The sequence below is a fragment of the Pantherophis guttatus genome, chromosome 2, assembly GCF_059756535.1.
Source record: "Pantherophis guttatus breed Tessera chromosome 2, ASM5975653v1, whole genome shotgun sequence".
Lineage (NCBI taxonomy): Eukaryota > Metazoa > Chordata > Lepidosauria > Squamata > Colubridae > Pantherophis > Pantherophis guttatus.
In genome coordinates, this window is record NC_142064.1 from 259,848,476 (window position 1) to 259,860,721 (window position 12,246).

Consider the following 12,246-nt stretch of genomic DNA (forward strand, 5'->3'; position numbering starts at 1 on the left):
TCCTGGGTGCCATATTTGGAAACTGGTGCGCATACATTTATAAATCAGTGTGTTTGTTGGCAACTTTAAAATGCGTAGACTTCAAACCTGACCCCTGTAAGATGTGTTGACTTTTAACACCTACACAACTTGCTTTTTTCAAACTTGGTGTTACGCTCTGGCTGGGGAATTCTGGGAGTTGAAGTTGACACATCTTAAAAGTTTGGAAAACACTGGTCTAGGGCACCTTTTCAGACTGATTTAATGATAAGGCCTACTCTTTTGGGAGCTGAAGGAGAAGCCATGCAGAGGCCTGGATAGTTATGCAAATGAAGGTCTGGGATGGAGAAGGGCAGGGGTGGGTTCTAAATTTTTTTACTACCGGTTCTGTGGGCGTGGCTTATTTTGTGGGTGTGGCTTGGAGGTCATGTGACTAGGTGGGCCTGGCTAGCTGGTCAGAGTCATTTCTGGAAGGTCCTCGCACTTACGACCAGTCCTCGCACTTACGACCCGACTCATTTGTTTGCTTTTAACACTGATCAGCTGTAGGACGGCCCTTTGAAGCCCGTGGCAAGAGTTTAAACAGTTTTTTTCCCTCTAGTCTTCAGCTGGGACTCAGGAGGCACCAATAGATTGGGGGTGGGACCAAATAAAAGGTAAGAATAACGGACTATTGCAATGCTCTCTACATGGGGCTCCCCTTGAGGAGCACCCGGAGGCTCCAACTGGCGCAGAGTGCGGCCGCGCGGGTGGTAATGGGAGCGACATGGCGTTCCCATGTAACACCTCTCCTGCGCGAGCTGCACTGGCTCCCAGTGGTCTTCCGGGTGCGCTTCAAGGTTTTGATTACCACCTTTAAAGGGCTCCATGGCTTAGGACCTGGGTACTTGCGGGACCACCTACTACCACCAATAGCCTCCCACCGGCCGGTACGCTCCCATAGAGAGGGGCTCCTCCGGGTGCCGTCGGCCAAACAATGTCGACTGGCGGCCCCCAGGGGGAGAGCCTTCTCTGTGGGGGCACCTACTATCTGGAACGAGCTCCCCCCGGAGATACGGAGGATCCTGGATCTGCGCACCTTCCGCCGCGCTTTAAAGACCTTATTATTTCACCAGGTGGGCCTGGCCTAATTTTCTTCCTCTTTCATAAAAGATTTTTAATTTTTAAATATCTTTTAGTATTTTATACATTCAATTTTTAAATTGGTTTTAAATAGTTCGGGGTTTTAAATTTGTCGGAGGCAAAATTATTTAATTTGATTTTATTCTACTTTTAAATTTTGTATGGATGTGTTTTATTGTTTGGCTGTGCACCGCCCTGAGTCCTTCGGGAGTAGGGCGGTATAGAAATTGAATAAAATAAAATAAAATAAAATAAAATAAATAAAATAATAAAATAAAATAAATAAAATAATAAAATAAAATAAAATAAAATAAAATAAAATAATAAAATAAATAAAATAAAATAAAATAAAATAAAATAATAAAATAAAATAAAATAAAATAAATAAAATAAAATAAAATAAAATAAATAAAATAAATAAAATAATAAAATAATAAAATAAAATAAATAAAATAAATAAAATAAATAAAATAAAATAAAATAAAATAAAATAAAATAAAATAAAATAAAATAAAATAAAATAAAATAAATAAATAACGTACGTGGGAGGGAGGGAGGGAGGGCGGGGGGGGAGAACCGGTTCGGTGACATCATATCGTCACTGCTACTGGCTCTGCCGAACCAGACCGAACCGGGAGGAACCCACCACTGGAGAAGGGGAGATTAGAGGTATCCTATCAGTTAACAACACTAAGTTTGTTAAAAGCCCATTGTGTTTGTTCAAACCTTTTGAGATAAGCCTGACCTCTTTTGATAGATGTGAGTTCAGTTACCTCCCACTCAATTGTGCTGCTGAAGTTTCTTTGTTCCAAAATTGTTACCTGAGATCTATAATGGAAGGTCCTAGGAGTTTAAAACACATTTGATCAAGTGACCTTCAGTTTGCAGAGATTTATTCATTGCCTTATAATAAAATTTGCTAGGATTGAAATGGCTACCAGACTTTCTAATTTTGGCCTACCAAAAATTAAATACACCCTCTTCCTGCCTTGTCATTAATTTATGGGAGGAAACTAGGCAGTAAAACCAGTATCCAAAACTAGATATTAAGGGAGGCATACTTGTGTGCTGGGGGTATAGCTCAGTGGTAGAGCATTTGACTGCAGATCAAGAGGTCCCTGGTTCAAGTCCGGGTGCCCCCTTATTTTGTTTTATTTTTCCAAACAATTTATATTTTAAAATCCCTGAAGACACACAGTGGATGTTATGTAGGAAGAAATCTACTGACAGCTTGAAGGAATAATAGTAATTATTATTATGAGAACAAGTGTGATACAAGCTATTTAAATTACAGATAATCTTGATTTACGGCTAGAATTGGGACCAGAGTTTCCATTTCTAAGCAAGGCAGTTGTTAAGTGAGTCGCATCTGATTTCATGACCCTTTTTTTGCCACAATTGTTCAGCGAATTGCTGCAGTTGTTAAGTGAATCGTCTCATTAAGTGAAACCAGCTTCCCCCATTGACTTCACTTGTTGGAAGCTGTCCAGGAAGGTCCTAAATGGGGATTACATGATCCCGGGATGCCTGCAGCCATTGGAAATACTGGCAGGTTGCCAAGCGCCCAAATTTTGATCGCATGAGCTTGCGGATGCTGCAAAGATTGTAAGTGCGGGGTGACTGACCAGTTGTCAGTCACTTTTCACTGCTGTTGTAACTTGGAACATTTGTTAAATGAATGGTTGTAAGTCAAGGATTACCTGTATTTAAGTTTCCCCACATAGCTGGGGTTCTCTATTCGTAGATGGATAATAGAAGAAGAATAATAGAATAGAGCTGGAAGGGACTTTGGAGGTCTTCTAGTCCAACCCCCTGCTCAAGCAGGAGAGCCTATACCAGTGATGGCTAACCTTTTTGCTGTCTCGTGCCAAAAATGGGGGGAGTGCGGGGGGGTCGCACGTGTGTGCCCAGATCCATAATTCAATGCGCCCTGCCCCCCCCCACGTATATGTGTGTGACCCCCTGCGCTCCCCTGCTTTTGGCATGTGATGGCCCGGTAGGACTGTTTTTTGCTCTCCCCAGGATCCAGAGCCTTTCTAGGAGCCTGGGGAGGGCAAAAACGGCCTTCCCCATCCCCCCGGAGACAGGAAACAGCCCGTTTCCCGACTTCTGGTGGGCCCGGAAGGCCCGAAAATCAGCTGGCCGGTGTGCGCATGTGCGCTGGAGCTTAGCTTGGGCAACACTCGTGTGCCCACAGGTATGGCTCCACGTGCCACCTGTGGCACGCGTGCCATAGGTTTGCCATCACGGCCCTATACCATTTCAGACAATTGGCTGTCCAGTCTCTTCTCAAAAACCTCCAGTGATGTATAGTCCAATTTGTGGCAGCCCCTCAAATATTGGAATACTGCTATCATGTCACCCATAATTCTTCTTTTCTCTAGACTGGCCATACCCAATTCTTGCAACCGTTCTTCATATGTTTTAGTCTCCAGGCCTTTAATCGTTTTAGTAGCTCTTCTTTGCACTTTTTCCCAAAGTCTCAACATCTTTTATATATAGATAAAAACCAGTGGTGAAATGTAAAATTCGTTACTACCGGTTCTGTGGGCGTGCTTGGGGGGGGGGAATTTGACTGGGTGGGCGTGGCCAACTTTTTTTTTTTTTAACTTTTCAAAGCATTTTTTCTGCAAATGCAAAAAAATGCTTTGAAAAGCCTCTGCCGATCAGGCAACACAGCTGGGATTGTCAGAGCCTTTTCAAAGCAATTTTTTAACCACCTCTTCCCCTGGGATCTCAGAGGCTTTTCAAAAATGCTTTGAAAAGCCTCTGAGATCCCAGCTGAGCCGCGCGATCATCAGAGGCTTTTTTTTACTTTTAAAAGCATTTTTTCGGCGGAAGAAGTTGTAGAAAAAATGCTTTTAAAAGTAAAAAAAAAAGCCTCTGATGATCGTGCGGCTCAGCTGGGCATGAGGGGGGGGGCGCAGGGATTTTTGCTACCGGTTCTCCAAACTACCCGCCTCCATCGCTACCGGATCTGGTGATCCGGTCCGAACCGGGAGCATTTCACCCCTGATAAAAACATCTGGAAACATAGGAGATGGGATGTCTATGAATATCCTCAGTTATCCAGGTCATGGTTGTCTCAGAGATTCTTTTTCAAGAGGCAACTTGATTTCCATTGTTTTCCTTTGAAGATGTTTCACTTCTCATCCAAGAAATTTTTTCAGAAGAGGGGATGCTGGGATAATCCTTTTAAATAAAATTCTTAGAGGTAGGATAATTCGGGTTTTAAGTACAGGTAGTCCTCGACTTATGACCACAATTGGTCCTAAAATTTCTGTTACTAAGCGAGGCACTTGTTAAGTGAGTTTTGCCCCATTTAACAACTTTTCTTGCCACGGTTGTTAAGTGAATCACTGCAGTTCTTCAGGTAGTATCCCAGTTGTAAAGTGAATCTGGCTTCCCCATTGATGTTGCTTGTCAGAAGGCCGCAAAAGGTGATCTCATTGACCCAAGGGCATTGCAGCCGTCATAATCAGCCGTCATTGCAGCCGTATTTTAAAATTCAGCCTAAATTATTTAATTTGTTTTAATCTATTTTAAATTTTGTATCTCTGTGTTTTATCCTCTGGCTGTTCACCGCCCTGAGTCCTTCGGGAGAAGGGCAGTATAGAAATTTAATAAAATAAATAATAAATAAATAAATAAATATGAGTCAGTTGCCAAGCGTCTTGAGTTTTGATCGCATGGGGATGCAGCAACGGTCATAAGTGTGGAGAACGGTCATATGTCGCTTTTTTTTCAGTGCCTTTGTAACTTTGAGCGGTCGCTAAATGAGCAGTTGAAAGTCAAGGATTACCTGTAATTATGGTAATGTCAGGGTTCCAAGTAACATCCCCAACGAAAAAAGACTCCGAGGCTTGAAGTTCCTCAAAGTTCCATTTTATTAGAGATGTCATATTGGCACATCTGGGAAAACCCGAATCTGAAAGCTTCCAGGTTTTCCCCACCCAAAGGAAAGTCCAAGTCCCTTCCCCTGCACCCACATGGTCCTCACATGGTCCAATCAAAGCACCTTCCCAACTGGAGATGTCTCCCACTCACACCACTCCAGGCGCAGGGCAAGATGTCCTTGACTTTATGAGAAAAGAATGTTATTATGACTACATATCACCCTGGCTCCATACAATCCCCCCTCCCAGCACTAAATGTGGCAGGCCTGAAGATCCAATGCAAAAGATGGCTTCCAGGCCTATCCTCCCTTCCTGATTGGAGGAAGAAGAATTGATTGAATAAATGTCTGTTTCTAGTCCTCCCAAGCCTCCAAATGTTCTTGGTTGGGAACATTAAAAGAATCCTATTTGGTGACATCAAATATCCATTGTCGTCCTCGCCCTACATGGACAACAATATGCCTCCAGGTTACGCCCAAGAAAGACGAAGAAAGAAAGAACAGTTTTATGCCTCTACTCATGTTCCTCTTAAACTGGTACAGGCAGTCCTCGATTTACGACCACAGTCGAGCCCAAAATCTCTTGTTGTTAAGCGAGATGTTTTTTAAGGGGGGGTTTGCCCCGTTTTACGACTTTCCTTGCCACCGTTGTTAAGTGGATCTGGTTTCCCCATTGACTTTGCTCGTCAGAAGGTCCCAGAAGGGGATCACATGACCCGGGGACACTGCGACCGTCATAATAAATATGAAATGACTGACAAGCGATTGAATTTTGATCACCTGATCATGGGGACGCTACAAAGGTCGTAACTATGAAACGTTACGGTCATAAGTCACATTTTTCAGTGCTGTTGTAACTTTGAACAAACTAAACAAATTACTGTACCTCAAGAACCACCTGCATTACCTTTGACTCCGGAAGCAATATACATGACCTGGTGAGATTGTCTGTGAGCGCTTGATGGCCTCTTTTTCCTTAAATCTGGCTGATGCCTTCTTTAAAAAGTCAAGAGTTGGCTGCCTTTTTTTTCCATGGTCCAAAAACTTTGCAACGTGAATGCATATGCAAAAATTTGTTCCTGGGCTGACACCTGGAAGAGGAGAAGTTTGCTTTGGGAGGAAGGCTTAAAACTCATTTTGTTTGTGGTAGGCAAATATGTAACCAAACCAGTATACATGAGTAAACTTCCTGGAGCCACATAGGATGTGCTGGGGGTATAGCTCAGCGGTAGAGCATTTGACTGCAGATCAAGAGGTCCCTGGTTCAAGTCCGGGTGCCCCCTCTTTTTTTTTGTTTTTTCCCCAAAAAGGATTTTAACTTGATTTGTTTCCTTTTTAGAATTGGTTTAATCCTAGCAACATAGTAAAATTAGGAAAGCCAACTTGTAACCAAAAACGTGGCTTTTCCTATATACCTCATGGGCCAATATCATGGTTAGTAATTATGGCGTTTAAGCACGACCTGTCTATGTATCGTTTCATGAAAAGAGATGTATCAATTCCATAAGAAATATTCAGTAGCAATAAAAAAAATAATTCGGATTGTGAGTGGAAAGGACTGAAATACCAATTGACTTCTTTTTTCAACGAAGCCAAAAAGAAAGCTAGATTTTGAAAATCAATTTTACCAAAACAATATTAAACCTTTCCCCAACCTTTTTACCGCCGTTGGTAAATGATCAAAACATTGTTAATAGGGTACTTTAATTCAGTTTCCAAATTTTAAAAGAGTTGGCAGGATTGTGTTTTATTTAGTTGAGCTTTAAACTGCATTGCTAAATCATTTTCTATTAGGAAAGAGTCCGTGAAATTGTGAAATTGCACTGTTTAGAATAGTCCCATCCCTTATAGGTATTCTTGCCTTAAATTCCTCTAATTTCTAGGCTTGTGAGCACCCAGAAGGGGGGTACAGGTAGTCCTCAACTTAACAACCACAATTGATCCTAACATTTTTGTTGCTAAGCGAGACATTTGTTAAATGAGTTTTGACCCATTTTACGATCTTCCTCAACACAGTTGTTAAGTGAATCGCTGCGGTTCTTAAGTTAGTCACACCGTTGTTAAGTGAATCTGGCTTCCCGATCAGAAGGTCGCAGAAAGGGGATGACATGACCCCTAGGACACTGCAACCGTCATAAGTATGAGCCAGTTGCTAAGCGTCTGAGCTTTGATCAGGGACCATGGGGATGCGGCAATGGTCGTAAGTGTGAAAAATGGTCACAAGTCAAGTTCGAATGGTCACTAAATGAACTGTTGTAACTTGAGGACTACCTGTACAATGCTGTCTGAGTTATAACTCTGTTCTCTGTTGGCCTTGTATTTTAGCTTGGATTTTTTTTCAGTCCTTATGTTCCCATGTATAAGGGCAATAATCAGGTATTGAAGCGATTGGTTCTTATGGATCCAATAAGCACACCAGTAAATAAAGAGATTTTAAGCTTTATTTAAGCTAAAAGAAACAGATTGAAAGGCATAATATACAAAGCATACATACCAACCAAAATAATACTCAAATTTCTTACAAACTTCCAGGAACTCCTTAATAAAAACAACTATAGAGATTTTATTATTAATATTTTTGGAGGGTGACCAGTTTATACAATTCAGGTAATCCTCAAGTTCCAACAGTTTGTTTAGTGACTGTTCAAAGTTATAACAGCACTGAAAAATAGGACTTATGACCGGTTTTTGACACAACCATTGCAGTGTCCCCGTGATCATTTGATCAAAATTCAGACGCTTGGTGACTGACTCATATTTATGACGGCTGCAGGGGTCCTGTGATCCCCTTTTGCGACATTTTGACAATCAGAATCAATGGGGAAGCTGTGAGTAACTTAACAACTGCAATGATTCACTCAGCAACTGTGGCAAGGAAGGCCGTGAAATGGGGCAAAACTTACTTAAGAAATTTTTCACTTCGTAACAGACATTTGGGGCTCGATTGTGGTCGTATGTCAAGAACTACCCGTACTCAAATGTCTTAAAAACTGCCAGGATCTCCTTAATAACAAAAACAGAAATTTATTTTATTTTTTGGGGGGGGGCACTCAGTTTGCACAGTATCTATTGCTAGATTTCATGCAGAAACTCCCCGCAAACAACAGAATTCCTACTGTTTTGATCATGACCTGGCACCAGAATGTCATGGCCCTGTTACGGAGACTAGAAGACCTGACCTTCACTGATTGGCACCTGGCTCCAGGTGGAAATTGAAAGCCTGAGACTTTCACAGCTTTGAAGTTACATGATATTTACACACACACACACACACACACAGCCTTCTCTTTTGTTCAGCAACCAACCAAGAGTGTAAACAAGCAGGCTAGCTCAGAATGAGCTCTAAACTTCTAGACCCATGATGGCGAATCTATGGCACGCGTGCCACAGGTGGCACATGGAGCCATATCTGTGCGCACACGAACTTTGCCCTAGCTCAGCTCCAGTGTGCGTGCGCGTGCCAGCCAGCTGATTTTTGGGCCTTCCGGGCCCACCGGAAGTCGGGAAGCGGGCCATTTCTGGCCTCCGAAGAGCCTCCAGGGGGGTGGGGGAGGCCGTTTTCGCCCTCCCCAGGCTCCAAGAAAGCCTCTGGAGCCTGGGGAGGGCGAAAAAAGGGCCTACCGGGCCCACCGGCAACCTTTATGCCATCGCGTGCCAAAAGCGGGGGGAGCACAGGGGGCAGGGTGGAGAGGGCATTGAATAATGGGTGAGTGCACGCACGCGATACCCCCGCACTCCCGCGCTTTTGGCACGCGACGGCAAAAAGATTAGCCATTACTGTTCTAGACTTTTCTTAATATGAAGGAGTAATCAAAATAGGCCATCGACTCCTCACAGTAACTATGGCCTTTCTGCATTGCCATATTGTAATCGTCTTGCCTCTTTTGGTTTTTTTACTAAATCACCAAAATCTTGCCTGATGTAAGATTTATAACATGTGAAAAGAAGCTTTATCCCCCACAAAAACTTGGATATCTATATTTGGGGAATTGGTAACAAACACCAGGCAGAAGAACAGAGGCCAGATTGCATTAAAATGTCTTGAAGAATATAATTAACCTTTCTCTCCTTGATTAGTTTCCATCCATTGCTTCTTGTCCTGCCTTCAAGTGCTTTGGAGAATAGGTTGACCCCCTCTTCTTCTTCTTCTTTTTTTGAATTTTTTTTAATTTAAAACAAAAACAAAACATAAAACCACCATCATTCAAATACAATCACAGACAGTGTGTCGATCGGTTAAAATTCTTTTGTGCACAATCCCATATCCAAAATTACCAATTATTTAATTTCTCTTATTTTACAGTTTTATATATCCCTTCATATTATTATATTCATTTAACCATTATTTTACAAAGGCTTAACTCCCAGAAGAAAACACTTCATATATTTTATCATTACATTAATTTCATTTTTCATATTCATATTTTATTACCTAGCCATTGGTAGAACAAATCCCAAATCAAATAATATTGTTTATCTTCCTGTTCTCTAATTTCAAATGTCAATTTACTCATTTCAGCACAGTCCATAATTTTCTTAATAACTTCATCATCAGTAGGTATCTTCTCGCCTTTCCAATTTTTAGCAAAAACAATTCTAGCCGCTGTTAAAACATTCACAATTAAATATCTCAGTTCTTTGTTATACATTTCTGGTAAAATCCCTAATAAAAATATCTCTGGTTTAAAGTCAATGTGTTTGTCATTTTTTCCAACCATGTGTGGATTTTAGTCCAATATCTTTTAGCTTCTGCACATGTCCACTACATATGGTAATGTGATCCTGGAGTCTGATGACATTTCCAACATTTCTCCGATTTGTTGACCCCCTCTTCTTTTGTGGCAGTCCTTCAAATACTGGAACACTGCTATCATGCCACCCCTAGTCGTTCTTTTCATTAGACTTCACATACCCCAATCCCTGCAACCATGCTTCAAATGTTTTAGACTCCAGCCCCCTAATCATCTTTGTTATTCTTTGCACTTTTTCCCGAGTCACGGCATCTTTTTAATATTGTGTTGACCAAAACTGGATGCAGGATTCCAAATACGGTCTTACCAAGGCATTATAAAGCACTACTAACTTGTTTTTCATTTCTCCTCATCCTCTCACAGATTTGCAGCTAAGCTCATTGCGGGTGTGCTGGATTTCAAGGCAAAGATTGACCGGTGAGTAAGTTCCTTTGGATCTACTGGCCCAGTACGTGGGGTATCCATGCAAATTGAAACCCACTGGGCAAATCTGGAAGACAAATTCTATCTCCAGTGGAAATTAGAAGAGGAAGTTGGTTGCGGTGGCACAGTGGTTAGAATGCAGTATTGCAGGCTAACTCTGCCCATTGACAGGAGTTTGATTCTCACCAGGCTCAAGGTTGACTTAGCCTTCCATCCTTCTGAGGTTGGTAAAATGAGGATCCAGATTGTTGGGGGCAAATATGCTGACTCTGTAAACCACTTAGAGAGCGCTGTCAAGCACTGTGAAGCGGTATATAAGTCTAAGTGCTATTGCTGTTTTGCCTGGGAAGAGCATGGGACCCTTCTTGGGGAAGCCTGAATGGGTCAAAAATGGTAAATGGCTCCAGATGTGCCTGTGATTCCCAGGGACAAGGAGACTTTGGGTGTTGCTGCTCCTGGGTGAAGAACAGAGTGGACTGGGAAGAGGGTGGCAGCTGGCAGAGTCAGAAAGTTATAGTTCCCTTTTTTTTTCTGTACTGCCAAATGGACTATTTCAGGGGTTGGGGGCAGGGGTGAAATTCTACCGGTTCACTCCAATTCGGGCGAACCAGTAGTGATAAAAACTACCAGTTCGGGAGAAGCAGTAGTAAAAAAATGCTTTAAAAAGTAAAAAAAAAAAAAAGATTCCAACGATCACAGCTGTGCTGCGCGATCGTGGGAACCTTTTTTTTTTTACTTTTTAAAAGCATTTTTTACTACCTATTCACCTAAACAGGTAGTAAAAAAAATGCTTTAAAAAAGTAAAAAAAAAAAAAAAAAAGAGGTTCCAATGATCACGCAGCACAGCTGGTAGGTAGTAGAAAAATGCTTTAAAAAAGTTAAAAAAAAAAAAAGGTTCGGACGATCAGCTGTGCCGCAGGATGGTGGGAACCTTTTCATTACTTTTTTAAAGCATTTTTTTACTACCTGTTCGGGCAAATAGGTAGTAAAAATGCTTTAAAAAGTTTTTTTTTAAATTGGCCATGCCCACCCAGTCACATGACCTCCCCCATCAAGCCACACCCACAGAACCTGTAGCAAAAATTTTTGCATTTCACCACTGGTTGGGGGTTCTCGTGTTCCCCAAACTTTTATCTTCTGGCTTACCTGTGCAAGTGGAGAACAATCAAACCTTCCAGACCAGATATGTTTCTCCTCCTTTCACGACTGCCCAGAGGGCCAGAGTGCACAGAGATGAAGGTCACCCCCAAGCAAAATAAACCTGTGCTTTGGACCCCAAGGGGAAAGGGGGCACCCTAGAGTTCTCCCCCTTCCCCAGCTATCATACACTTAACTCTTTCCTTTCCACACTGCATTTATAGCCAATTGTTTTGGAAGCGGTCTTCAACTTTAACCGGCCTTGTTCAAAATATCTTCTTTGGCACAGTAAAAGTTTGGTTTGCAGGTTTTGGCAACGTCACTTTTTTTTCTGTCTGATGGCATCCCAAATTTTGCTTCTGTGCTAGACTAGAAGTGGGAAGACCTGGGTTCTTGTTCTCCTCTGAGCCACAGAAGCTCTCTGGGAGAAGTACCATATTTTTCAGAGTATAAGACGCACTTCCCCCCCCTAAAAGAGCGTGAAAATTTGGGTGCGTCTTATACATCGAATGTAGCTAAAACACAAGGCATAAAGGAGGCGATGGTCGATGGCAATACCAGGGGGTATTGCAGGGGGTATTCCAGGAGGCCGATTCACCCGCCAATCAGCTGCTCATGCTGAATCAGGCTGCAATAATATGTTGAAGCTGACCTGGCTGTTCGCTATTTGTTGCAAGGACTGTCAGAGTTTGCAGAGCAAGCAAAACACAAGCAGAGGAGAGGAGTTTCAGTTTTAGTTTCAGAGATCAGCACAGCATGCAGCTTTAGAATACGCCCAGGCTCCTTGCTGTCTCCTTCCTTGTTGCTCACACAGCAAATACTGTTTCAGTTTCCAAACAGTCTCACACACTGACAGGACACTAGCCAGATGAATACTGATGGATGCTGGTAGGCCGAGGCAGAATTTTTTTTCTTATTTTCCTCCTCCAAAAGTAAGGT

The 12,246-nt window shown here is 42.2% G+C and overlaps 1 protein-coding gene and 2 non-coding genes across 3 annotated transcripts in view; all 3 read left to right on the forward strand.

The window, feature by feature from the left end:
* The window catches only part of LOC117667840 (carnitine O-acetyltransferase-like), a 64,926-nt gene that overhangs the window by 28,050 nt on the left and 24,630 nt on the right, over nucleotides 1-12,246 (forward strand). Inside the window, exon 4 of the mRNA XM_034421451.3 lies at nucleotides 10,111-10,164. Within this exon, the coding sequence (XP_034277342.2) occupies nucleotides 10,111-10,164 (54 nt within the window). The remainder of the gene's footprint in view (nucleotides 1-10,110; nucleotides 10,165-12,246) is intronic.
* TRNAC-GCA (transfer RNA cysteine (anticodon GCA)) lies at nucleotides 2,172-2,243 on the forward strand. The gene has a single exon. It is a non-coding gene; the product is annotated as a tRNA-Cys (tRNA).
* On the forward strand, nucleotides 6,208-6,279 carry TRNAC-GCA (transfer RNA cysteine (anticodon GCA)). The gene has a single exon. It is a non-coding gene; the product is annotated as a tRNA-Cys (tRNA).